At 26.1% G+C, this 27,839-nt stretch overlaps 3 protein-coding genes across 6 annotated transcripts in view; 2 read left to right on the top strand and 1 right to left on the bottom strand.

Moving 5' to 3' along the window:
* Nucleotides 1-150: 150 nt before the first annotated feature.
* On the top strand, nt 151-11,883 carry LOC126901533 (putative inorganic phosphate cotransporter). 3 transcript variants are annotated; one of them, XM_050678037.1, is made up of 7 exons: nt 156-1,125; nt 8,035-8,162; nt 8,509-8,739; nt 9,550-9,858; nt 10,810-10,959; nt 11,025-11,399; nt 11,468-11,883. In XM_050678037.1, the coding sequence occupies exons 1-7, from the start codon at nt 1,062-1,064 to the stop codon at nt 11,621-11,623; spliced, it is 1,413 nt and encodes a 470-aa protein (XP_050533994.1). In that variant the 5' UTR covers nt 156-1,061; the 3' UTR covers nt 11,624-11,883. The 3 variants fall into 3 exon arrangements, with proteins under 3 accessions (XP_050534009.1, XP_050533994.1, XP_050534001.1); XM_050678044.1 differs by lacking the exon at nt 156-1,125 and adding an exon at nt 1,757-1,954; XM_050678052.1 differs by lacking the exon at nt 8,509-8,739 and having other exon boundaries at nt 151-1,125.
* A 5,982-nt stretch (nt 11,884-17,865) lies between these two features.
* On the bottom strand, nt 17,866-25,552 carry LOC126901559 (BUB3-interacting and GLEBS motif-containing protein ZNF207-like). 2 transcript variants are annotated; one of them, XM_050678115.1, is made up of 10 exons: nt 25,201-25,552; nt 24,583-24,709; nt 24,320-24,449; nt 23,576-23,723; nt 22,973-23,072; nt 20,770-20,864; nt 20,624-20,711; nt 20,022-20,249; nt 18,165-18,381; nt 17,866-17,976 (listed from the first exon to the last, which is right to left on the bottom strand). In XM_050678115.1, exons 1-10 carry the CDS (start codon nt 25,239-25,241, stop codon nt 17,870-17,872), a joined length of 1,281 nt encoding a protein of 426 aa, XP_050534072.1. In that variant the 5' UTR covers nt 25,242-25,552; the 3' UTR covers nt 17,866-17,869. The 2 variants fall into 2 exon arrangements, with proteins under 2 accessions (XP_050534072.1, XP_050534063.1); XM_050678106.1 differs by having other exon boundaries at nt 24,314-24,449; nt 25,201-25,551.
* Nucleotides 25,553-25,749: 197 nt separating this feature from the next.
* The window catches only part of LOC126901618 (transcriptional repressor NF-X1-like), a 13,752-nt gene continuing 11,662 nt past the window's right edge, over nt 25,750-27,839 (top strand). Inside the window, exon 1 of the mRNA XM_050678235.1 lies at nt 25,750-25,927. The gene's annotated coding sequence lies outside the window, so the exon portion shown is untranslated. The remainder of the gene's footprint in view (nt 25,928-27,839) is intronic.

Genomic DNA, 27,839 nt, shown 5'->3' with positions numbered 1-27,839 from the left:
TTTATACTTGTTGAAAAATTAAATATGATAAGTATAAACATTTATTTTTAACAAAAAAAAGTGTTAAATTTAAAATTAAATTAAAAATGTTATTTTATTTTATTTCGAAATACTAAAAATAGAATTATTAATTTAATGATATAGGTTGTACATACTGTTATAAAAAATTTAAATGAGTAAATTTTTGTAAAGAACTGGTATTACTGAATTATTTGAAACTCATCACATAAACATGAACTCTGTAAAATTTAATAACCTAGGTTATCACCATTTACATTTGAATAAAATGGTTTTTATAACGTAATGCAATCCAGGGCAGCAATAGTTCTTTTACTAATGAGTGTAGTAAAGCTATTTTTAATGGTAGACATTTTTTTTTTTTATCTACAAAGTTTTTCAATATATTAGTTCAGAACATCTACGTAAAATATTTGCGAATTAAAAATTATAGTAATTTATTTTTTACTTAGCTAAAAAAATATGTAAAATAAGTTTTAAAAAATATGCATGATTTATTTATCTTTATCTATATTCTTTTAATCTATATTAATCTACTGAATAAAAAGAGAGAGTAAATATTGGATATTAAAAAGATACAACTCTTCCTCTCCTACCATACCTGTTAGAAAATATAAGCAAAACAATCTCTCCTTTACTTTTTAATGTGACTTGCATTTAAGAAACTGGCATTTGGGGTCTACAACCTCAAATATATGTCAGTATATCATTGGGCACAACACCCTCCGTTTTCCAAGCTGTGGTGATGGCGATACTGGTAGGTGCTCAGAACCTACTGATATACAAGAATAGGAAGATAACTATCTTAAGTGACAGTCAAGCAGCTTTGAAAGCACTCTGTAATGATCAGGTGAATTCAAAGTTTATCGTCGAATGCAGGAAACTTTAGAATCACTATCGAGGTTCAACAAAGTTATACTAGCGTGGGTACCAGGACACAACGGTGTCACTGGAAATGAAAATGCTGACTTTGTAGCCAGGAAAGGAGAAGAAAACACTTATGTTGGATCAGAACCAGATAAACCGAATCAAGACAATTCAGTATGAGGTGCACACAATGGACCAATAGCTCTAAGTGCATGGAAATTATGTCTACCTCGATAATAGGTAAAACTAAAACTACTATTAAAAAAAACCCACACATTTATTTGTATTATAAAATATGTATTCCCATTTAAAAAAATTAAGTTGACACCCTTACATTGTAATGATTGATGTATATCATAAATAAGTTCTTCTATTGTACGAAATTATTGGATCATTATTTATATTTTATATAAAAAAAGAAACATTATTAAAATTGTTTGAGTGCTAATTGACAAAATTTAAGTAAGAGATTTGAGCACGACATCATTGACCCTCAATTACCATTATACATCAAATTTACAGCAATCTGAGTAAAGAACGATAAATCAATAGATCATTTATATTACTATGTGATTATTAATGTAATCTAATTTTTTTTTATTATCAGCATTCATATAGCACTTATTTGAGTAGAATAATATTTATTTTAATACAGCTAGATATTATTAATTTAAATAATGCAATAACGTAATAATCATTAATTTTCTTACTTACCGCTATCATATTTTCCATTAAAAACTATAGTCTAACACGTCAAAGTTCGCCTTTTTCCTATATGCCTATAGCAGTATAATCTGAATGAAGTTAGTTGTAATCTATTAAATGATATGGCAATCAATGATTGTTGGTAATTCCATTACTTAAAATGGTAGTGGAACTCTATCGGATGTTGTAGAACATTGACGTATACAAATATTTAATAACAGTTGGTATTACTTTCTCAGTCATACTTTTGTTTTTAATTGTATATAATTTATTTAAAAGAACGAGAAAACCAAAATTTAATATTTTTTAATTTGTGATAAAAATCATACAATGAACCACGAAAAACAGGAAATATCTTACACAAGTAATTTCATTTAATATACTGACGATTCTTAAAGTCATACATTTTTTAAATTTTTTATGCTACGAAGAAAATAATTTTAAATATTTGTAAATGTGATATTCACTACATTTCATCAATTATGTTAATTTTTCATTAGAATTCAATAATATTTATTTAATCTTAAGATATAGTTACGATCTAAATAATTCTATGTTTAACATATTCCGTATTTTCTTTTTTAAGTTTTGGGTATATAATGAATTGTATATACCTGCTATTCAATGCCGTTGCTAGATTTTATGAGGTCTTAGCAAATCTATTAATTGTCAAATGAGGTAAAGCCCCCATCGCTTTCATATTTTTCAAGGGTACGAGGGAGTATAGACTTATTTCTATATACCATTAACAACTCGACGTGTATTCAGGAGAAGTGAATAACCCCCTCGAAAATATTTAAACGTACATTTTATATATTAAGTTAAGTTTATAGTATTGAGTAACTAAAAAAGAAAAATTATTTTTTACTCTACCACCCAAATGAAATTCTAACTACGTATCAGTTGACTACGATCTAATTAAAAAAATTCCGACTAATAACATAAGTAAAATTAAAGTTTGAATATGGCAATAGATCATGTCAGAAAGTTTTTTTTTTATGACAACGACCCGTTTTAAAATATATTGAACTAAAACATATGCGATATGTTTTAATTTTAAAATGTTTTTTCATTTGTCTTTTATGTTTTTCTATCTAAAAATCAAAAATTATATAATTTTATGTATATAGAAGTGTAGAAGTGCAATGCCCTGAAAACCACAAAAAGATTTTAGTCCCCGGCAACTCGGTCGGGTTCAGACGATGCACGTCGGGCACTATTTTGTCGTACATTTTCATAGTTAATATTATGAACATGAAACGTATGAAAGTGTTTCATGCTGTCCTAAAAAAACAAATGCACATTGTGACCATAGATAGTATTAGGTTGACAGATTTCTCTACAGCTATTCATCAATAAAGTGAATGATTTGTGACAATTACAATTTGTCATCATAATCCGAACGTACGGCAGTGCGCCAGGTTCTAGTAATGCTAGTGTGTTTTTGCACGAAACAATTTTCTCAGTTTTTCTAACTTCCATACGTCTTTTTTTTATTAAGAAAGGCTTATAATATTTAAAACATAGATTAGACATTATTAGCTTAAGAACACTGTAAAAAATGTAGCCCTTAATGTTAAACCATTTCAAAATGAGAAACATTCAAAGTTATCATTTTTATGATTGACTCGTCATAAAAATTATAAGACATTTCTTGTATAGATAGAAATGTGAAATTGAGTAGAAAGGCAAGTCTTATAGTGCAAGTAAATGGTAAAATCTATGAATGTAGATATAAATGTAATGTAAATGGTGAAAACTGTTAATTTTAAAAATAAACTGTCTCACACTAATAAAATCCAACTTTCATTTGAAAACTTTAAAGCTAAAAGTCATTCGTTCTGATATTTTAGTAGCTCATAAGAATTATGTATTTTGCTTGCATAAGCCAACAAAAAGGAATGATATATCTTTAACAAAAATTGAACTGTGAAAAAGGGGCCAAGTTCCACTCTCCTCCCTCTCAACACTATCTGCTTATCAAAGTAATATCTACACAGTTAAATATTTAAAAAAAGGGGAAGATGGGCCAGTCCGGCATTAAATATTTTCATAGCACATCTTCAAATCAATAATCATATGAATTGGTTATTATTATTTTTTTTAGCTTCGATGCGAAAACAGACATCAAAGTTAATAAAAAAAATACGATTTTTGTAAAAAAATTCTTTTTTATATTTTTAACTTTATAATGCTATAACTTTTTGAAAGATGTATGGATCAATATAATTTTTTTTTTATAGATGCATGATGTCTTTACCTATTATTTGGTATATATTTTTTTCATATCTGACCTTTTACCTGCCCACAGAGGGGGATTTAAAATGACAACTTTTTCAACTTAAAATTTGAAAGTGTTCCGGAAAGTTTGACACTTTTATATATATCTTAAATTAAAGCTAATGTAGTATACTTTATTATGAAAAAAAAAAATTTCGGACTTAATTTTATCTTCACGGTGAAAATGGCTACCGAATGCTATTTTTGTGTGAAAATTTTCAATTTTGTATTTTACATTTTGAACTTTATAATGCTATGACATATTGAAAAGTGTATGGATCAACATAATTTTTTTATGAGAAATAATATTTTTTAATAATCCCTTTTTCATTCGGCATACTTTATCTTAATCAGGATATTAATAAGGAACTAGCAGATCATGTAGCTTTTGGAATGATCCACCAATTTTTTAAAATTAAACACTATCTAAAGATTTGCATCGAAGCGTTTTTTTTTTATAGTGATTTTAATCACTGTCAGATATCATTATACTTGATCCAACTATGCCACGTCACCACTGTGCCGCGACCCCCCTGTGCTGGGTTTTTTTANTGTGCCACGACCCCCCTGTACTGGGTTGTTTTATTAATATTTTAAGATTGTAAATTTGGAACCACAGATAAGATTTTTAGAGAACAAAGCTACCTATTACCTATAGCTGTGTCTGGAATAGTACTCTTACCAGTTACTATATAAAGGAGTATAGTATGCTCAGCATACTCTACAAAATGGGTAAGCTCGGTAGGCGTGAAACTATAGCACAACTAGGGGTTAAGATGGTTATAGTGCCCTTTTCTCAAAAAAAAAAAAGTGATTAGAGATGAATAGCAAAATTTTTTGGCGAACAAAAAAAACAGGTTGTGGGAAAGCGGCAATTAGGTATCTAAATGATAAATTTCTGATTACTTTTCTGTATCTAAATTGTGGATAAATTTACTTTTTCTTTAGATTATAAACTTCAATCGTATTTTCATAAGCAAGATCATTTATTTACATTGCTTAACACTTGGCCAGTTTCTGGCTCAGTACTCATTCATGAATTACGTGGACGATGGGAAGAATCATTAACAATAGTGGTAAAATCAGTTAAACACAGGGGCTTGGTGCTCTGTGACATACGGAACACCGTAACGTGCACGATCTTGATAGCACCGTTCTAATTGAGTGATTGATTATCATCGTGTACATTATGTCGGAGGTACAAAGTTCAACAAATACCCCACGGCCGGTGACCGTCCGCCACAATACTACTTTGAAGTCATCTTCGTGATACCGTACTGTCACAGATAAGATTTTATTTTATCTGTATTACTATCTTATCCTTTTTATCTGACGCCGCCTTTTACCGTAGCATCGAAAAAAATAACATTCGAACACTGATTTCAAGCTCACTATTACTACATTTTTATTTTGTACTTGGCTTTTATTTCCATTTTTTTGTGTGAAATTTATCAAGAATAAATGGGTCAACACCATTTATAAATAAAATCATCTCTGCGTTGCTTACTTTTCTGTGTGCTAAATGATTACATATATTGTATCAACTGATTACCCCTAATGATCTCGACCAGTCGAAAATTGGATTTTCGGCAAGACTTCATTTGCTAACCTAATTTTTATTTTTCATTCAAGAGACATCTAGGTTTCCTTCACTTCTTCTGTGCTTAGAGCTATTTTGAGCACATAGTTCACTGAAGACAGTAGTGAAATTCCCACCAGGTTTTATATAGATTGTCAATTGCGCAATAATTGTAGTTACTATTTCGATTAGTTATTTATAATATTATTAAGTAGATTAAACCAGTTGTCTGCCCATAAAATCTATTGGTGCGCTTGAGGTGCTGTCGTCGATAACTGTTAAACTGCTTATCAATAAAGCTAGACAGATAGTGTATAATACACTGCCAATCAATACGTTCACTAAAGACCGGGTCCTACATAATTGTTTGTATTATTGTCATCAGTTCTTAATATTGTAAAAATTACGATCAACCAAAAAACCAGTTAAGTGTCATAGTAGTATGCTATTATAATACTATCAAAACTACTGTAATAATACAAATGGTCAGCATAATTGACGTTTCATACGTGAACGCATAGCGCTTACTCTCATAATTTAATTATGTAATTTACGAACAATAAAAATTACTTTACATTTTTTTATTTTACGCTTTATTACGATTCGCAGAAAAACCCGAGTCACACACATATGGAAGCGCGTGTGTCTGTCGTTAAGACAACGTTATCTTACATTATGCAGAAGATCCCGATCTCTATCAAGACGATTATACGTTGCGAGCTGAATCGGGACAGATTAAAAATCGATATAAGATCGAGTATTGTCATGCGAATTTTATAATAAAGAAAAAAGAAATTAACGATTACATTCTTTGAAAATAAAATTTAATTAAATGAAATGAAAAAGATATCTATTAATTACAATGCTAACATTTTATTTATGAATCGGATTAAATAAAATTTAATCAGTTTTAGCTTCAATGCGAAATTGAGAAGGTATTAATTTTACTCTGCTGTTTTTTTTTTTTATTTTTTTTTTTTGTATCTGTTACAACTTTTTCTCAGCTCTCGCTGAACCGATTGCTTTCAACAATACGTCAAAAGATCACAAATCGTATCTAGTTGAAAACATTACCGTCAAAAATTCAAGAAATTTCCCTCGTTCCCCGTAAATGGGGGAAACCTCTAAAAAAAAAATTACAAATTTTAAAATGCTAATTTTCGAAATTTTTTCAATTAGTTTTTCTTAAAACTGCCATAACTTTCTCAAAAATGACCAAATCAATATAATTTTTATAATAAATCTGACCTTTTACCTGCCCACAGAGGGGGAATTAAAATGAAAACTTTTTCACAAAAAATTTACTTTTACACTTAACTTTTGAAAGTATTCCGGATAGTCTGACACTTTTATATATATCTTAAATTAAAGCTAATGTAATGCACTTTATTTTGTCTTCACGGTGAAAATGGCTACCGAATGCTATTTTTATGTGAAAATTCTCGATTTTATTTTTTACATTTTTAGCTTTATAATGTTATAATGCTATTGAAAAGTGTATGGATCAACACAATTTTTTTATGAGAAATAATATTTTTTAATAATCTCTTTTTCATTCGACATACTTTATCTTAATCCTGATATTTTTGCATTGCGTAGAAAATCATTTAAACTGTCTCAGTAAAGTTCAAGAACGTCTAGATCAATATTATTAGTAGCGGACTTGCTTATTTAATAAGTGGACCGAAGCGTACCCAAAATGACGCAGCGAATTATTTTCATATTGCGGTTGTGTAATTTTAAGTGACAACGACAAAGCACTTGTGTCAAAAGACAATTGACACGGTAAACCGATTGGAAGCAGAAGCCTAGACCACACGCCGGTATACTACTGTGTGCCGACCGGTAAATGAATAGAAATGAAAAGATAAAAAAGGAACTCCGTGCAATATTGACCGAGTCCAGTCATACTTATTGGATCTATATTAAAAATACTATTAATTAAAAACTAAAAAAATATTATAGATAATATTATTAATTAGAGTATGTGTTTAGCGTTGATAATGGTAACATTGTTTCCAAAATACGTATCCGCGATTTTTTAGTAATTTTTTGTGGTTATTTGAGTTTAATAGTTTTTAGTTTAAGATTAATAATATTTTTAATTTTAAATAATATTAGCCACAAGCGATCAATTTTTATTATATACTTATTGGGACTTTTAAATACCTAGGTACTGTTTGTGTTACGCAATCGCTACAACGAGAAAATCGGCTATCTCGGTCCGTACTTTCTGTTGAAAAGAAAGGAGACGGCCAACAGTAGCTTTGCATAAAAAAATAATGTACTAAATTAATTGTTAACTTTATGTTTAAATTAAATAGAACGTTTTGGTATTAAGTAATGAAATGGAAGATAAAAAATTAGTTGAACGTTTTAGGTACGAATAATTATTGAACTAGATGGGTTTCCCTCCCTACTTATGACCATACCTCACTTATTAAAATAGTTGATATGTAAATTACAGTGTTGGTGACAAAATTTAGTAAACAACAATTTCTAAAACTTCAGTAACTTACGTGTATTACATTTAACGTTATACAAAATAATGTATTGTCCTTTAACAAGTTTTAAATATTTTTCAGCGCGATGGGGAGCACGGTACACACAAGTGACGCTTATGTTTTTAGGAATGATTATTGCTTATGCATTGAGAGTTAATCTGTCAGTGGCTATAATAGCAATGACTGACCAAAGTTCCAATGAAAAATATGTAAGTATTTTATGTATTTTACAAAGAGTGTATCGCCGGTCTCTTAATTAAGTAAATATTCAGTATCATATTTAACAATACATCACCAATGGTGTACACAGAATTTTACAACGAGAGAGGTTAAGAAACTTTTTTTTTGCTGATACCTACTTTTATAACGTCAAAATCATGCACTGTTCTATAGATATAATAGACTAATATTTATTACCCACTTTATATTACCACTGCTAGTTTTTCAAAAAGCCCATTTCCAAAAATCCTTCGTTTTTCTTAGGCATTATCTAAATATACCTTTCCCATTTTTACATTTATTATTATTGACCAATTAGTTCTTTTTACCAACAAGGTATTGGATTGGAATGAACAAACAAAAAGTGTGATACTTACATCATTTTTTTGGGGTTATTTCATGACCCAAGTGTTTGCTGGGCATATGGCTCAAAAATACGGAGCCAAATATTTCTTAGCTGCCGCTATTACTGTCAATGGCATCTTAGCAATTGGAATACCAGTATCGGCTATTTACGGAGGTAAGATTGCAATGTGTGCGAATAGAGTAGTACAAGGTATGGCACAAGTAAGTTGAGTAAATTTCATAAATAAATAATATTTAAAAATTGTATTTTATATTATGTTGCAATGATGTATTAATATGAAGTCTCACTAAATAAATTCTATGAATTGTATACTATGCTGATAACTTATTAAAGCTATTCGTGTTATTAGTAACTCAATATTCACTTAGAAAGGGAATCCCGTATACTTATATATTGTATTAAATTGAATAAAACCGGTTGTTGATATTCCTTTCCATAATTTCCCACTTCAAAAATACTAATATTATTCTTATTTACGTGTTTATATGTAAAATATAAACAACATGTCCAGATTTTTGAAAAACTGTATGCTGTTTTTATAATGACAATCGTCATTATTTCAACAAAATCTTTCGGGGACATATCTAATTTAACCATTTTTCTAATTAAATTATTTACTATCTTTCTAATTCATTTATATTCTAATATTTTAATTTCTAAAAATTATTAACCCTCTAATTTGCACATATGATAAAAATATAATAGTTTAACTCTTATATTGTACATACTATAGAAAATTTTCATATATAGTGCATAATTTATGCCTTCTAAAAAAAAGAAATATATATATATTTGAAATGTGCTATGTTGAAAGGTAGGTCTGATCGCTTCAATGCGCAAATAGAAAAGGAGATAACCTGAAAAACGTATAATAATGTATATTCAAATATATAATAAATTTTTGTAAATTTATGTTTTTGCTATTTCACTTAAAAATTTGGTCAATATTTTTAACCTTACTAGATATATTTTCAAAATTATGAAGTTAACACCACACAATTCTTTTTTAGGGGTTTTTATATCCTTCAATTAACGTTTTATTATCAAAATGGGCTCCACTAGAAGAGAAAAGCCGTTTATTTTCTTTTGTGTTTGGCGGCATTCAATTCGGTCCATTGGTAATATTACCCGTGGCAGGTATATTAGCTGAAACAACTGCTGGTTGGCCATCAATTTTTTACGTTACTGGTGCACTGTCTATAGTATGGGTACTAATTTGGTGTTTATTCGGAGCCAATAGTCCGTCTGAACACAAAACAATTAGCGAAGAGGAAAAACAATACATAATTAATTCTCTAAGTAGCACGACATCAGCACAAGTATGTATTTTATTTTATTAAATTATAATTATTAAAGTAAGGTCTCTCGCAAAAATTGTTCATGGAAGGGCACAATAAATTTTTAATATTTAGATTCACTATCAGCTCAACAGGTAGTGTGCTGAAGAGTGGTAATCTTGGCATTCTTAATATCATTTCATAAAAATATTTTTTTTAAATATTTTATTAAATGAAAATTGTATAATATACGATTATGAAAATTTACCAAGCCAAAAAAAGGGGACAACAGCCCCATATTCCCTCACTCCTTGCGTTTAAAGTTAGAATGATAACTGTTTTAATTTTAAAGTTAGTTTTATTAACACTTTTCTAAATTTAATTAATAAATATATGGGGAGCAATGTTATTCGACTGACAAATGTCACTAAGTGCACTTTCCCCTTTAAAATTTAAATGAATTAATTTTCAATAATATTTACAATTTATACATATTACCTCACATTTGTAGAAAATATAAATACACCTAAATAATTCTTAAATAATTGACTTTAACTAATAAAGTAAATATCTATTTTAACATTAAATATTAATATTATTAACATAAAACACCCAAGATATTTATATAAAAAAAATTGATGGATTATTTAAAATTCAATTAATTTTTTTAATTACTATTTTTTTTTTGTATGTAAATTTTATGTTGGTAAATAACGTTTACATCATAAAAGAACACAAAAACTATATAAATAAATGATTTCAGGTCATGAATAAATTTTAATGGTTATAAGAAGTCAAATGAATTCCATTTTATATTATATAATGACATAATATCGAATGAATAAATTTTGTATAAAGAAACATAGATATTAGACGACTTACAGATATTTTTTTTTTTGTCGAACACCAAATTCTATTTTTTTTATTAATATTGTTGTTTTTTATTATTTTATTACTGTATTAATTTTAAAATTAGTTCTATCATATTTACAGAAACTGCCAACTCCATGGGTTCAAATAGTAAAATCGATTCCTATGTGGGCGATACTTATTGCTCATCTTAGTCAAAATTGGGGATTTTGGGTACTATTAACATACATGCCAAGTTATTTAAGTTACGTTTTAAAATTTAATATAAAATCAGTAAGTGAAAAAATTTAATGAATGAATACAGGTTTTTAGTAATAATGAACGAATTTTTTTTCTAGAACGGATTTTTGTCTGCACTTCCATATATGACTATGTGGTTGATGACTCTTGTAATATCGTGGATAAGTGACTTCATAAACAAAAAACAATATTTAACAACTACTTATCAAAGAAAGATGTGGAATAGTTTAGCACACTGGGGCGGAGCACTTGCTCTTTTTTCTTTATATTTCCTTAATACATCAGTAGTAGGTGCTATTGTTTTGTTGACAACTGCATTGACCCTAAATAGTGGAGTATTAACGGGATTTTTATCAAATCATTTAGACTTAGCACCGAATTTTGCTGGGACATTAATGGGTATTACTAACAGTTTAGCGAACATCACATCCATAATGGGACCACTAATAGTTGGATTTATTGTTACTGACAATGTGTGTTATCAAATGTTTATAATGTACATTCTCAATGTCTCTTTATATTAATTAGTTTTTTTTTCTAGACAAATAAAGATCAATGGGGTATTGTATTTTTAATAGCAGCAGGCGTATTTTTCTTTGGGAACTTATTTTACATAATTTTTGGATCAGCGAAAATTCAAACTTGGAATAATTCATCTATTGAACAAAAAAAGGAATCTAACAGTGAGGGTATTTAATTTAAAAGAATTCCCTTCGTTGTGAAGGTACTCACTCAATTGTATATGATATATATTTGTTGATAAATAACGTATGTTATTAATCTATATAAAAAGTTTAATTTTAAATGTTTTATGATTTTTTTTAATTTTTCAACTATTTATGTTGTGATTATTATTATGAAAAAATACCGTGTATTTTTGTTATGTTGAGTTTAAATCATTCTTAAAATTGTGTATTTGTTTGTATTTATATACAAATATATTTTTATATTAAAACATGTTTCATTATTTTGGAGAAGTTTAGACTTGATCCACAAAATCTGTAATAGATGAATATGAATTATTTAAAATAAAATTGCATAATAAAAAACTAAGCTTTAAAGCAGACATCAGAAGTATTGATTTATTAATTTTTTTATTGGAATAATTTTAATAAAATCCTGAAAAAAAAATGATTTGTCGAGTAGAAGCCATGCTTCTACTATTTGATTTTAGTGATTTATTAAAATGATAAATAATACATTAATTATAATGAGCAGTGATAATTTTAGAGAAGGACGCGACGTGTGCTTTTTAAAATATCATCGCCAAGAGAAAAAGATTTTTGAACGGTAAAATTATAAAAATGTTTGTAAATCCTACTTTAAAAAACTCTAGCACTGTCTCTAAAAAGTTAATTCTGAAGAACATTGGAATCCGCAAACAACCTAAAAATATTTGCATAACTATTGAGTATTTTTTAATTATAATAATTTATTTTGACGAGTCTAAACTGACAGTCTTAATAACAATACTTTCTTGAACGAACTTTTGTGGATAGATACCCTGGGCTGCTATACATTTTTTTAATTCTTTTATTTTTATCAATTCTTTGTGTTACGTTTGAAAAATTAATACAAGTTTAAGACAAGAAGAAAAATATTTATTTTTTATTATTATTAGCTGAAATTTGTTTTAAATCTTTATAAAAAAAATATTAGTCGTCCCTTCCTTTTTAAGAGTTCTAAATATGCTTTCGATTTAATTCGCACAACTATTTTTTTATGCAATATAAATACAAACAATACATCAAAACATTTAAGGATAAGGAGTTCTCAAAATTTTATTTTTATAAAATCGGTCAGTAGAACAAAATCCATATTTTTTGCATTTCTTTACTTCAAAAAAGAACTCATAATTATTTATTTTAACAAATTAAAATATTTTTCAGTATAAACACAGTTATTTTTTTTTTAATTTTAAACATTGTCATACAATAAAGATGATTTATTTAAGAATGTGTGTATTTGAATGTATGCTTCTCGTCAATAATAAAATTAATAAAATAGGGTAACATTTACAGTTTACCATAAGAACCTAGGTTTACGTCAATATATTTTTTGTTACCTTAATTGAATACTTATCACCAATTTTATGAATAAAAGATGTAAATAGAATTCCAATTTTGTTATCAAAATTTAAATAAGTACTGACTTTTTTTTTAATTATCAAAAAATACAGTTGAAAAGCACACGAAAAAAATAAGACGAGTAAATATATTGTAAACTCAGCAAATTGAATTTTAAATTTCCATATTATTTAACATATGTTAGAACACCGCAACTAGTAATTTTGAATTACCTACTTTTTCCACTAGTTTGACGTCTTAAAAAATACATGATGACATTGAATATTTGTTACCAAAATCTCAATTTTGAAAATAAAAATTAATTTTCCTAGAGTTTTTATGTATCTTATAGTTATTGATATCCCTTTTCAATTAAATGTAATATTCATAAGCAAGTCTACGGATAGCACGTAGTGGGTAAGCACTCACTATCAGTAAAATTTGATAAGTTGTAGAACCTAGTTTATGTACTACATAAATATAATTAATATAAAAAATCAATCCTAGAACAGTAGACATGGCATAGTTGGGACAATTATAGATGATATACGACAGTAATTAAAATCATTATTATAAAAAACGCTTTGATGCAAATATGTAGGATAATGTTTTAAAAGGAATTGTAGGATTTTTCCAAAAGCAACATCAACACCAATTTTTTTATTTATATTCTAATTAGAAGTTTTATGATTTATAAATTATCAAACACAAATAAATATATATTATATAAATTAAAGTTAGTATTGTAATTTTTACAGAGAAGTTATAAGCAGTTATATATTCCGTTACTTTTATTGTAAAATCGTATCAAAATTGCAGTCATGAATTTAACAAACGAGTTAACTTTCTTAATTTGATTATTTTGACCTACTTTAGTTAATTATTATTTCAGACATGAAATTTAAATTATAATTTATTATAAGCCACTGGTACCTAGAACTTTTTTTTAGTAAGGGCAGTTGTCATCCTATTAATATATTAATTTGAGATTATAAGCTGCAAAAATTATCACTAAAAATATTTCTAAATAACATTTAAATATTATTATTAAATGGGATACTTATCACCCTTACCTATGTGTCTATAGTATTTGATCAAAATAGACATAAATAATTGAAAAAAAAAAAAGTTAAGTAGAAAATTATAACATCACGAAATACAAGGATTATTTAAACCAAAATAATATTTTTTATTTATCTTCGGGGGCCATTTACATATAGCAGACAAATATTTTTAAACTTACATTATGTATTATAAGACTTAAATTAACATTTGTTTGAAGCTCGAATTATTTCCAGAATATTTTCAAAACAAAAAATAAATACATTGTGATAAAATAAACCCTCTAAATTTAGTATAGAAAATAAAAATTGGTAGATGGCTTTCTTAAATGTATAAAAAAATATTAGTGGTACTGATCAACATATAATTAGTTCAACTATAATTATAGTTGGACCACATTATTGAATTAATTTCCCATTTTAGAATGTTTATTATTCACTTCAATTTGTGTTACACTAAACACATATTTAACACGTAAGGTGTTTATTCAAAATAGTTAGCTTTTTAAAAAAACTTTAAATAGCAGAATTCATAACTAGTATTTATTAACACTAGGATTGCATTCTACAAAACACCCATTCAATACAAAGGAATACGCACTTAAAAATCGTTAATATGAAAATGAACTTATAATTAAGCGGATTCCTAGACACGAAGGCTCAAAATAGATTTCCATAAGCCACGGTCTATACATTCATAAACTTACCTGTTTTTTTACGCCTAAGAATAATATTGCCATATCGGTGATCGGTTTATTATAAACCACTCGATACTTCGCTAGAAAATTTTTGTTATATATTTTTATATTTATTAGCTATTAATTACTTTTTAGAATCATTCCTTAAAATTTATACCAGCGTCTAATTTCCACCCAACACTATAAAATGTTAATAACTTCTAAAATAATGGTCCGAAAAGTTATTATCGACCAGTCATTTTATTATTAATATCATTATCATTATCTATTAAATAAGCTGGATAATTATGTATGTTGTCAATGTAAATGTTACCATTTGAAAACATAAAGTTAATAGAGAATGGTTTTTTTAATTTTAAAGTTTTTTTTTGATAAACCGATCACTTTTTGTACAACACAATCTCCAACAATACATTTTATAGACAATTAGACACAACGATCGGATTCCTTAATTTATGAATATTATTCAACTTTGATATAATACAATTGCAAGGCTTAAAATGAGGGAATAACCTTCAAGATGGTTAACAAACGTCCCTTTTACTATTATATCCAAATTTATATAATTATATAGATACATAAAAAATTAAAAATATGTTTTTTATAATGTTTTGCATAAGCGGAAACATTTTTAAAGTTAATTTAAAATGAAATTTAATAATAAAAAATGTTATTTATAATATAAAAGTTTAACAGAGTTAATAATAACTGTGCTAAAACCAATAGCATCATTGAAATTTTGTTTGAGGAAGAAAAAAAATCCTGATACATTTAGATAACAAAAATAATTACATCTTCATCACATAATTTTAATTTGTTAAAAAGAAGGGAGTAGTAGCGTATTTAGAAATTTTGTATGGGAGGTCAGTTAACTTTTAGAACGTCGAGTAGTAGAGAGCTTAATCCCTTCACTATTATGATTTTATATCCACGGAGGAAAAGTCCGAACCACAATGAACCCCGTAAATATGCCACTGGAAGAAAAGAATTTGCAAAAATAAACATTTTTAAATTAAATGTTAAATAATAATATGAAGATAAGAAATATCATAGTTTTTGTTTATTTTCTTTAATTATGCACCAAGAATATAAAAAATAAGTAACAAATTATCAGTTAGTTTATATAAAAGATCTAAATGTAGTTTAAAGCTTCAATAAGTTCCCCGACCTAAAACAGTTAAGTTGATTTTAATCTTAAATAAGAAAAAATTGTTAATTATATGCCCAAGAAGAATGCAAAGCAAAGTAATTAATTTTTTATTTTAAATACCACAACCATATAACAAAATATTCCACTTACACCCTATTTTATCGCATATAACATGCAAAACTACACTAAAAACGATGTATAATTAGACCAGAAACATGAATTTACTCTTTTAAATTTTAATATAATTTATGTGTCGCCTGTCGTGGTGAACAGGGGACTTGTCGATACAAGTCCAACAGTTTAGCTGTGAGGTTTAGCCTCGCCTGAGGTCAAACAGGGGACCCAATTTTGGATCCAACAGCTTCACTGTGACCACAACGACCAACCTCTAGTAGCGAACTGTAGCTTTTGGATGGTAGGTCTTGATATAAACAGATAAACAAATACCTGATTTTAAGTGGTAGTAATATTCATCAGCTTTAAAACATTGATTTTAAAGTTTGCATCATTAAAATAAAATACTAAATTTTCAAAAATTGATAATTATGTAAGTTTAACTTAACGATTTCCTAAAAAATATTTTTTAAAGTATTTTACTATTTCCAAATCAGAAAAAAAAATAAAATAAAAAAATTTAATCATGTAACAGGATTTAAGTTATTTTAATGAAATTTTTGTTTTGAATATTATTTAGAGAATATAATAAAATATCAGTTATTTTAAATTTAACAAACCACATTAGATAATTATGGTTTCATGTATAATATCTTTATAATTAATTTTAGATACTCACCTATAAAATGAGGAATCACTTGATAAATAACTGAACCATTTTTTGATTATATTTTAGTACTTACATTTATTTAAAAATTATAATAATAAATAATGCACAGCATTAAATCAAATATTCCAGTAAAAAATATCTGATTACAGTGCATTATCAATGTATTTTATTATTATACAAAACAATTAACAAATAACTTCTTACCTTGAATTATACACGAACTTAATACATAGTCAATAATAATAATTATAATGTAATGACAGACAATTGTTAGATGTAGAATAATATAAGAGTTTAGGTTTTTTACAATAATAAATCTAAATATAATTGGTTAGTAAGAAATGAAACACTTTTCATCAACCTTATCTTTTAATTAAAAAATGAAAAAACATACCGAAGGTTATAGAACTGTGAGTTGTGTCATCTGGGACATAAGTCAGTGCTTTTATCTATACCTAAAAACACGCCTTTGTAAAATATAAGCAATGAGTTTGTTTACTTTAATTTATAAATGAGTATAATTACTTACTCATTTTCAGACATAACACTATAGAAACAATTAAAATACAAAATTTTTATTATATTTATATAGACAATAGTTGCTGTGCATTATATGCTTAGCACAAATTTTTTTCAAGAAATCCACGTCACACCTATTAAGACTACCACACACGTTCTACAAAAAATTTGTGTGACATTTTTACCAAACTATTTATGGAAATATAAAAAAAAATTCAAGAAAAAAAAAAAACAAAAATCTAAAGAACGAAACCGGGGATTGAGAGCATTTACATAAAAAAAAGGACTTACTGATTTTTTTTTCATTGAAACTGGGTTTAGTAATTATTCGAAATTTTTTCTTTTTCTGTAAACAAAACTATGTGAATAGAAACGTGTCAACTAATTTAATAAAATTTGGGACAATACAAAACCTTTAACAATTAATGAAATTAAATAGATAAAATTAGACTAAAATTTATTTTTATGGAAAACCACGAGATTGTAATCAAATACAATCCTAATACTACATAGGAAATAGCTTTATAATTTTTTTTTTTTTTAAATAAAAATTAACAATTTGGTTTTATATTCATAAAAAAAAAAAAAAAAAAAAAAAAATTAACAACTTACAAAAGTGATGGGGGAGTGTTGTACACTAGTAATACGCCCCCCAACAAACCTGATCATCTGAAGCGTGGATGCATCATTGGTGCTAACATTTGAGCTCCTGGAAAGCCCATAGGTCCACCAGGTGCATAAGGATTAACCATTGGAGGATTTACCATCAGTCCTACAGACAAAATAATGACTTAAGTAAGAAGTTTTCCAAATTGAATATATAGGATTCCCCATTCTCTCTACCACAATCAATAGTTTTCAAGAGAGAATGTTAAATGTAACAATATATTAACTTTTAATAAAGATATATTTTTAATTGAAAAAAAAAACTTTTCAAAAATACAACTGCTAATAGATTACCTGGATGTATTGGCATTTGAGGTCTAAGCATGTTCATAGGATGAGGTGGCATACCTCCCAATGAAGGTCGTAAAAGTGCAGGCATTTGTTGAGCCATAAATACAGTTGGTGGTTGAGGCATCATATTTGGCATTGATATAACAGGCGCAGAAAACCTTTGTTGTTGCTGTTGTTGTTGCTGCATAACTGCTGCCATAGCTGCAACTTGTCTTTCCATCTACAATTATTAATTTGTTTTTAATTAATAAATACAGCATAGGTGCACAGCAGGTGAAATATTTCAATGCATTATAAATTGATATTACTTTTTAGTTAATTATTAAACATATTTAACTTAAGTTTAATAAATTTGGTATTGTAAATTATGTTTAATAAAATTTAATAAGTATAGTTTTTTTTTTTATGAAACAAAAAGAAGACCTTACCTACAATATTCATTAACCAAAATTATTTACATTAAATAATATAAGAATTTTAACTGAATAATACAAATACATATTACATTATACTTGACTTGGCTTTCAAAATTGATAATTTTAAAGAGTGTTACTGTTGGTATGTAAATTCATCTTACCATACAATTTTCATAGTTTTTGTATTAAATATAAATGTATAGTAAACTCAATATTTCTAACAAAAGTAATTAAATGTTGTCTTAGTAGTAAAGCCACAAGAAATTTTTAATATATGATAAGAATGATTGTAAATTCTGCAATCATGACATTAATGAACCTACTCTCTTCTAATTGACCCCTTATTTATAAAATCTAACAGATTAATTTCCTTTTGGAAAAATAATTATATATAACTAAAAATTTTCATTAATAAAAAACATACAAACTCGAGTTATTTAATACATGAATATGTATAAAAAAAATAATAAGCTTTTAAGAGCAGATGCAAATTTAAATCAAAAGTGCTAGAAATTACTCACTTTAGTTCATTTGACTCTTTTTGTTAAAGATTGCTAATTTATACTATTTTTCTTATAATCTAATAATGACATTAAAAATTTTTGCGACAATAACATAAAATAAAAAATAAATAATGTGTATATATACAAGATAGTTCAGTATGTTCTGACAATTTTAATAACTTTTGATCCAGTTAATATTTTAAGTTACTTTTTTTTAAATAATTGTAATGATAATAGGACTATAAAAATGAAAAAATAAATATTTTTTTTGTTTATTGAAAAAATTAATTTCTTTTTAAATTTACAGAAAATGTAAACATTTTTAAAATAGTCTATTAGTAGAGTAGTTTATAAGAAAAAAATATTTTTTTAATGTTCAGTAGTAAATTATCTATGGCATTTTAAATTTGTGAAAATTTGAATTTTCATGTGTTTAATATGAAAAGCACAGAAAAAATGTATTTTCACACTAAACACTGGTTATGGGTAAATAACTTTTGTAGTATATAAAATAAAACATTTTTAAATATATTTTTCATGAAATCTACTCTACAAAATTGCTATCTTGAAAATTTATTTTAAAATTTTTTGTAAAAAAAATATATATATATTTTTAATCATAAAGTTTTTATAGCACAAATGTATAACAATTAAAAAAAAAAACTAACTCATAATATAGACAAGATTAAAAGTTATTAGAGTTGTCACAACCAACTGGACCATCTGGTATGCCTTAAATTAACTTCAGCCCTAAAATCACTTGTTTTTGTACTTACAAATTATGAGTTGACTCAAATAAAATAACTTAATGATTTTAGCAGTTTCATCCGTCAATGGAACATTTTAACGGACCTTAAAATGTTTGATGAGGTTTATTTCCTCTTAGGATTTAATTAATCATAAATTTCAATATGAATATTTAATATAATTTTTAATCTAACCTCATTTTGAATAGCTTGTTGATGGTGTTGTTGCTGTTGTTGTTGTTGCTGCTGTTGATGCTGCTGATGATGCTGTTGTTGTTGCAATTGCTGAGTTTGAGGAGATGCTTGTCCATGAGGAGACATAAGGGGTGGACCAAGTTTATGTTGCTCTGTAATGCTGCTAGGTAGAGTAGATTGAATGTCTATACGAGAGACATATTTAGGGAAACGAGCTTTATGCTCTTCCTAAAATAAAAATAAGTATAAGTTCATAATTCAAGAAAACAATTTTTGCCAAAATGGACGATTTTGAAGTGTTTTGCATAATAAGAGAAACTTACATCATTCTAAAATTAAAGTTTGTTTAATATAATATATGATTAAAAAAATTAAAAACATTCCAGTGACTATTCTTCTATAAATAATCAACTTCTTAAGTAAAAAACTATGTGATTTTTGATAAATATGTTAACATTTTTTTAATAAATCTTTTTTCAAGTATAAATTAATGCATTTTAAAACATTAATTAAATCAGATACTTTACTGAATCCCTACAATACTCTACTTTTTCAGGTAAGAATTACACTTTGTAAAATAATTAAATATTTTTAAGACTTACTAAAGAAATATCTTCTGCTGGATGAATAATTTTACTTGATGAACCAGTAGAACTAATAAGTAATTTTGATTTTGAGTCATTATCATTTCTATTGAAAAAATGAATGAGTTTAGAATTATTCCTGTACAATTTAAAATAAAACTTACCCTGAATAAGCAGGAAATGAAGTTTTATTTAAACTTCCAACTTGGCCGCCTGATAGCATAGTACTACTTGTTCGGTTATCTGATGAATTGTTAACCTACAAAAAAATTAATTTCAGTAACAAGTCAATAGTATTATTTAAAAAAGTATATAATATATACATTTTCATAATATTCACTAAGATTATAATCTGTAGGTTATACTTAAACATAAGCAAAATAATTATGGAATATCACTAGAAATTATCATAGTTGATGATATCTTTTATTATAGGTGAAAAGTAAAACTACAATAAATTTGTAAATTTAATAAATACTATCAAGAACTGAAATCATTTTTTCATAAACATGATAAACATAGACTAAATTCATAAATTTAAAACTAGAAAAGTTAAATAAGCAGTTATAAAACTAGTATTTTTTTTTAACTCATATTTTATAGATAATTACAATTTTTATCAGTTTTTTGTTTATATTAGAAAGTATATAATTATAAAACAACATACTCTCAGTGGAGATCAGTAGTCATATCGATACTTCTAATAAAAAAAGAACTAACTACAGTTTTTCTTTTTTTTAGTTAAACAAAAAAATAATCATAACTGCTTTTAAACTTTTTTAATAAAAAAAAAATATTCAGTAAGTGCCTATTCCTTAAATGATGTTGATATGATTACTGGACTTTCAGTGATTCACGTCAGGTTAAATTAGGTACAATTAACTAATGAAAACAAGTTTAATAATAAAATTATAACCAATTGAATTTTAAATTTAAATATTTATATTGGTATTTAATAATTATCTTTTAACATTTGTAAGATAATTGTACGGATTAGAGCAAAATTACAATAATATTATAATATGAAATACATTATTAAATTTTTAAAATCTACAATTATGTTAATTCATATAAAATTAAAACATATTTAACAATTTTTATAAAAAATGATTTCAGTTAACTAACAACATCAACTTTGTATTTAAGATTTTCCAACTATTACTACTCTACTCAATTCATTGTCCAATTTTTACTATTTTTAGCTTCGAAGCGAATCTGAGAAGGTATTGGTTTTACTATGATGTGTTTTTATTTTTTTTTTTTGTAAGTACTCGTTAAAGCAGCCGTGGCCGGACATCACTTGGGTGAGACGATAAATTATCTCACAGTGAGTTCGGTCCACCCACCTGTCCAGCCGATCGGGTCTTATGAGGGACCTGGTCCACTCGCCTTTCATTGTTTCCTCCGAGAGGCGAGTCCGCCACCGGAGCATGATCATCCGCCTGAGCGCCAGTCGGTCCTTGGGTTTGAGGGACGGGCAAGCAGCAGTGACGAAAGGATACCCGTCGCCACTCTGGACACTGTTCGCTACACTAAAACTTTCCGGATCACCGCCCACACTTTTTCTCAGCTCTCACCAAACCGATTTCTTTCAACGATACGTCAAAAGTTAACAAATCGTATCTAGTTAAAGACATTACCATAAAAAATTCTAGAAATTTTCCTCGTTCCCCGTAAATGGGGGAAATCTTCAAAAAAATTACAAATTTAAAAATCAATAATTTTTGACATTTTTTAAAATTAAAACTGCCATAACTTTTTTAAAAATGACCAAATCAACACAATTTTTTTTTTTATAGATGCATGAAGTTTTTACCTATCATTTGGTATATTTTTTTTTTATAAATCTGACCCTTTACCTGCAAATAGAGAGGATTTAAAACTTTTTCAATTGTAAACAAAATACAGTCTGTAATGTTTTTTTTCCATGATAAAATATATTACATTAGCTTTTGATTGTGATCTTTTGATGTATCTTTGAAAGAAATCGGTTTGGTGAGAGCTAAGAAAAAGTGGTAAAGGAAAAAAAAACACATCATAGTAAAATTAATACCTTATAAGCTTAGCATCGAAGCTAAAATTAACACAAAGTATTAATATTAATTAAAAAATGTTTGTTTTTTTAAATAAAATAAACTATATAAAGTCATTCTGAGAGGGAACAGTACTGTGGGGGTTTTATTCTCTTTTTACTCCACAATTTTACAACATAATGCCATCAAAAAATAATAATTTAAAAAAGTTACATAATTATGAAAAAATGATTTCGTTTGTAAAATAATTTTCAATTTCCCCATACTGTAAGCTTTAGTACAATATTATGTTCACTAAAATTCTAATGAAAAAATTCACAAATAAAAAACTTACAATTGCAGCTGCACTGGGAAACAAAGGTTTGTTTGCTATACTACCAGGTTGATTTGAAGGCATAGGTCCAGCAGATACTGATGGACCCATCATTGACATCCTAAAATTATTAGTAGTAAATTAATTGTTGATAGTAATATAACTTTTGGTAAACCTTAAATTTTATACAACTTTTTTTTAACATCAAAAAATTACTTTAGAAAATTACAAAGTAGTAGTTATTTCAAACACTAAATATAATGGAAAAAAATCTGAAATCATATATGGAGTCAACATTAAAATTCCTTACAGTATCTATATAAATACCGTAAAATGTAAAATAGGTATTGTCTGTGTAAATATTTAATTTTTAACAACACCATTTTAAAGTATGAAAATATAAGTAATTTTTATTGCTATTTGCAAAAGCACAATTAGAGGGGCTATAGGTCACTTAGCTGACAGAAATTGTTGAAATTTACTCAGTTAACAGTCAACAAATTTGACAAGTTTAATCAATATAAAAACTTCAAATTACAAGAAAAAAAAACCATTTAAATTTTTTTACCTGAATTTCTTAAGTATAATAATTTTTCACGTAATTATAAAATTAATTTTGTTTACCCTGGTGTCATATAAGGTGGAGCCATCGGTTGTAAATGATTCATCATAGGATTAAAAGGAGGCATTACAGATGGACCAGCAGAATTTGAATATTCAGGTTTTTTCTTTGTTGGTGGACCACTATCATCATCACTATCTGATCGTGTACCTAATTAAAAGAAAAATTGTTTGAGATGAATAAAAATAGTTAAATTACACCCATTTATTATAAAGAACTGGTTTAGATTAAAATATTGCAAGACTCATAATCTATATTTTTAATATGGTCTCTAATTACAATCATTAAAGTAACATTAAGTATAATTTGTTAAGAATATTACCTCTACTTGTTATATTAAATAATTATTTTTTAATAGAAATACACTAAATATAGTTATATTTATTTTCAAAATTTTATCTAGTTCATTATCTACATAATAGTATAAAAGTTATTTAAATAACTTAATTAATTAATATTAACTATATAAATTATTTTTTGTTTATGCATACTTTAAGAATTTTAAGACAAAAATTTGTTTTGAGATAAGCTGAAAAAATGGTTTTTTGCTCAATAAAATAAATACATCAAATACAAACTGAACCTAGGAGCCTAAATCCTTAATACACCATTTGATAATTGTTTTATATTTGATAAAATACCAAGAAGTCTTATTTTAGCAATTGCCTAGTTCAAATTCAACCAAGTCTGTGTTTTATTTTATTAATTAAATACATACAACTTATTGCAAAAACATATACCTTTACCACCAGATTTTTGTCTTTCATGTTCCTTCATGTCATCCTCAGGTATACCTTCCATTCCATATATTTCTATTTCAATATTAGACCGTTGTGATATTGCATTTGGTACTTTATCTATTGTTTCTTTATGAACCTTTAACAAATATATACTTTTAAAAATTTTCATCCATCTATAATAATTATATAATCTATGTAATTATTATATAGTTATAATATAATTAAAACTTAAGAAACAAAAACTTTTGTTTGAGAAATATTTAACTAACCTGCATACAATGAATTGATAATCCTGGTCCCGTATACAATTTCTTATGACAAATATGACACTTAAAATGTTTTGCTTTTTGATGTTGTATTAAGATTTTCTCATCATCAAATTCTCTATTACAATACCTGAATATAACTTAAGGAACAATTACAGTTTATTAAAATTTTTCTTGACTAAAATAACAAAGATGTTACTATGTTATATTTAAAATAATCCAGTAACTTGAGTGAAAATAGTATTTGGCAATAACTCAAATATGAAAACTAAAAAAAATTTTTACCCTCACCTTATTATAACCATGTCATTTGGCAAGCTTACAAAATAATTTGTAACAGCTACTATTAACATATTTAGAATAATTATATGAATAGTCTGTAACTAGTATTAATTCTGATGAACAAAGAAATATTAAAATAATTAAAATGAAAAAAATAAAATAAAATATTGGTCAGTTAAATTAAATTATAGAAGTTAATAAAGTAATTACAGTTACAAAAATAATTAATTTTGTTAATCTTTTAAAATCAATCCATAAAAAAAATTGATAAATTATTTGACGTTCATTAAGTAAAATTTGAAAATTATCATTACATAATATACTATTAAAAAAGGATACCAGCACCATGGCTTGGACTGCTTCTTCTTTTTGCGTCCCATAATACTAGATCACTAATATTCTTAAGAATTTAAGAACACAAAGATATTTAATTTTACAACTGCTTTTTAATTATTAAATATACATTTCTATACGACATAAATATTTAGTTATACAGTGATAATAATGGTATCAATGAGATCGAATAACGTAATCGACAATGCTCTTCAATCCAGGGATCGCATTTGAATAGTCTAACTATAAAATACAACTTAAATTCATAATTAGTAGACTTATAGTTATGTAAGAAAAAAATAATTGCACAAAAGTCACAACTCACAATAAAATTATTAAACACACACATACACAATCGCACATACACATACGTACACTGTTTTTACTCATGGAAGAAAGAATCAATATATCTCTAATGTTCCAATTATGGGAAACTCATGGTAAAAACATATGAACTTTGATAAAAAATTATCATCCTTAAATTAAAATATCGTTTTTGATTAATAACCGGTTATACACTAATGATATTACTATACGTATATTATATACGTGCATTGATTATTTTCTTTTTAATTGTACTTTTGAATGAGAAATATCTTCATTTACACCAACCCTACTTAAGATAATTATGCATTTTTCAAAATTTTATATTATTAATTAACCAATAATTTATATTTTTAGTTTAACAATTAGCTGATAGTTTTTAAATTAACAATTGTTGGATATTATTCAAGTAAGTTTTCTTTATTCATGATTGTTTTAAACGTTTTTTTTCTTTTAAAATAATTCTAATTCATCTAAACAAATATATATATATATATATATAACCTTTAAATCAAGTAGGCATTGTTATTATTATAATTAGACAAAATTATGATTAACACAGTGAGATCCAATTTTATACCAAAAAAGTATTTATTATTGAGTTTACTTAAATAATTCATTTTTGGTTTGTGTCAATTCATGGCAAATCATCCAAAATTTTTTTAATTTTGTAGGATTTATTCTTTATGCAGTATTTAGATTATAACTACTTTTTTTTTTTTATGACCTTAACATTGTTATGGTTATATCTAACAATGTTAAAAACAGTTTTAACGTTAAAAAATACAGCTAATTAAAATTAATTTTATGAAATTTAAATTTTAGAATTGAACTCATAATAACTAAAATTTAAAATTAAAAAAAAAAAAATTATGTGAAATTCTTTACTTAAATGACTTTAAAAATGGCAACTTTTTGTGTAAATTAGCATTTTTTAGCATTAATATTTCGTTAGAACTAACTTGTTGCAAACTGGGTCAATCCATACCAAATCATCCAGAGTGGTTGCGCGACTATTTTAATTTTACACATGAGTTACCTAGTGTTTAAATAAAAAATTTCCAAAAAAAAATTTTTAGGTGAAAGTAGATTTATGACCTGAAAAATTTTGAATTTGCAAAATACAGGTATTTCTTAAAAATATCCCTGAAACCTATGTATTTATACTAAAGACTTTAAAACTTCATCACTTTTTCATTATGAGGTTTACTAACATGTCTAGTAATTGTTTTTGTAAAAAAATGACATTTTCAAAATTAAAATTAACGATGGAATACAATTTTTTTACTTTGGTCTTTTTTTAGTAACACAAGTATAAAAAAGTTCAAATTTCTAAAATAACGATTTTTAGGAAGCAATTTTAACTTATTTAAAGTTAAATCATAAAAATTTCACACAATGTTGTTACACATGCTGACTTTCTATGGTAAAATTTTCAACTTTGGTGTTTTACTGAAACCAACTTAAAATTAGCTTTGAAAAATCCCTTTTTTTTTTTTATTATTATATTGTAAATCATTGCAAAAACTCAATGTTTTATCATTTTTATGACTGACATTTTATTAATAATTAAATTGGTTTAAAAGTATAATTCATTATTGTAAGATTTGTGGCTCATGACATGTTTTATGGAATTTAGATGTGATATCATTAATTTCTCGTCACAATGTAATCCGTAATGATCTACTTTATCAAATCGCGAGAAATGTATGAAACAGAAATATGTAGTTGTATATGTTTTTTATTTAGATGTATTATTGATTTTAATTAGTTTTTCTTTTTTGGCCTACTATAAGATAAGTTTCCTCTTTAATAGACTAGTAATGTACATAACGATCAATGTTAACTCGCATGTGGAATGTAACATATAGTATCATGTTTAGTTACTCATTCAACAATTTGAATTTAATACAGCTTGATTTACCATTGCTAATTTCATAACTTTATTTTTACGTAATATTTTTAAACTGTTTAGTTGTAACTATATCATTTTTATATTTCGAATAATGAATTGTTCAATAGGGACATATTTAAAAGAAAAATGTCATTTAAAAATATACCATAGCAGCATAAATTCTGTATCAGTATGTTTGAAAAATATTAATGATTTTCAATGTGATGAAAAAGAATTATTATGTCAAAGTTACATCAAAATATTACTACCATATGAGAGTACCATATTAAAAAAACCCAGCACAGGGGGGTCGCGGCACAGTTGTGACATGGTATAGTTGGATCAAGTATAATGATATCTGACAGTGATTAAAATCACTATCAAAAATAAACGCTTCGATGCAAATCTTTAGATAGTGTTTAATTTT

The sequence above is a fragment of the Daktulosphaira vitifoliae genome, unplaced genomic scaffold, assembly GCF_025091365.1.
Source record: "Daktulosphaira vitifoliae isolate Bord-2020 unplaced genomic scaffold, ASM2509136v1 Scaffold_1, whole genome shotgun sequence".
In the NCBI taxonomy this organism is placed as follows: domain Eukaryota; kingdom Metazoa; phylum Arthropoda; class Insecta; order Hemiptera; family Phylloxeridae; genus Daktulosphaira; species Daktulosphaira vitifoliae.
This window is presented reverse-complemented; position numbering and strand designations above follow the sequence as displayed.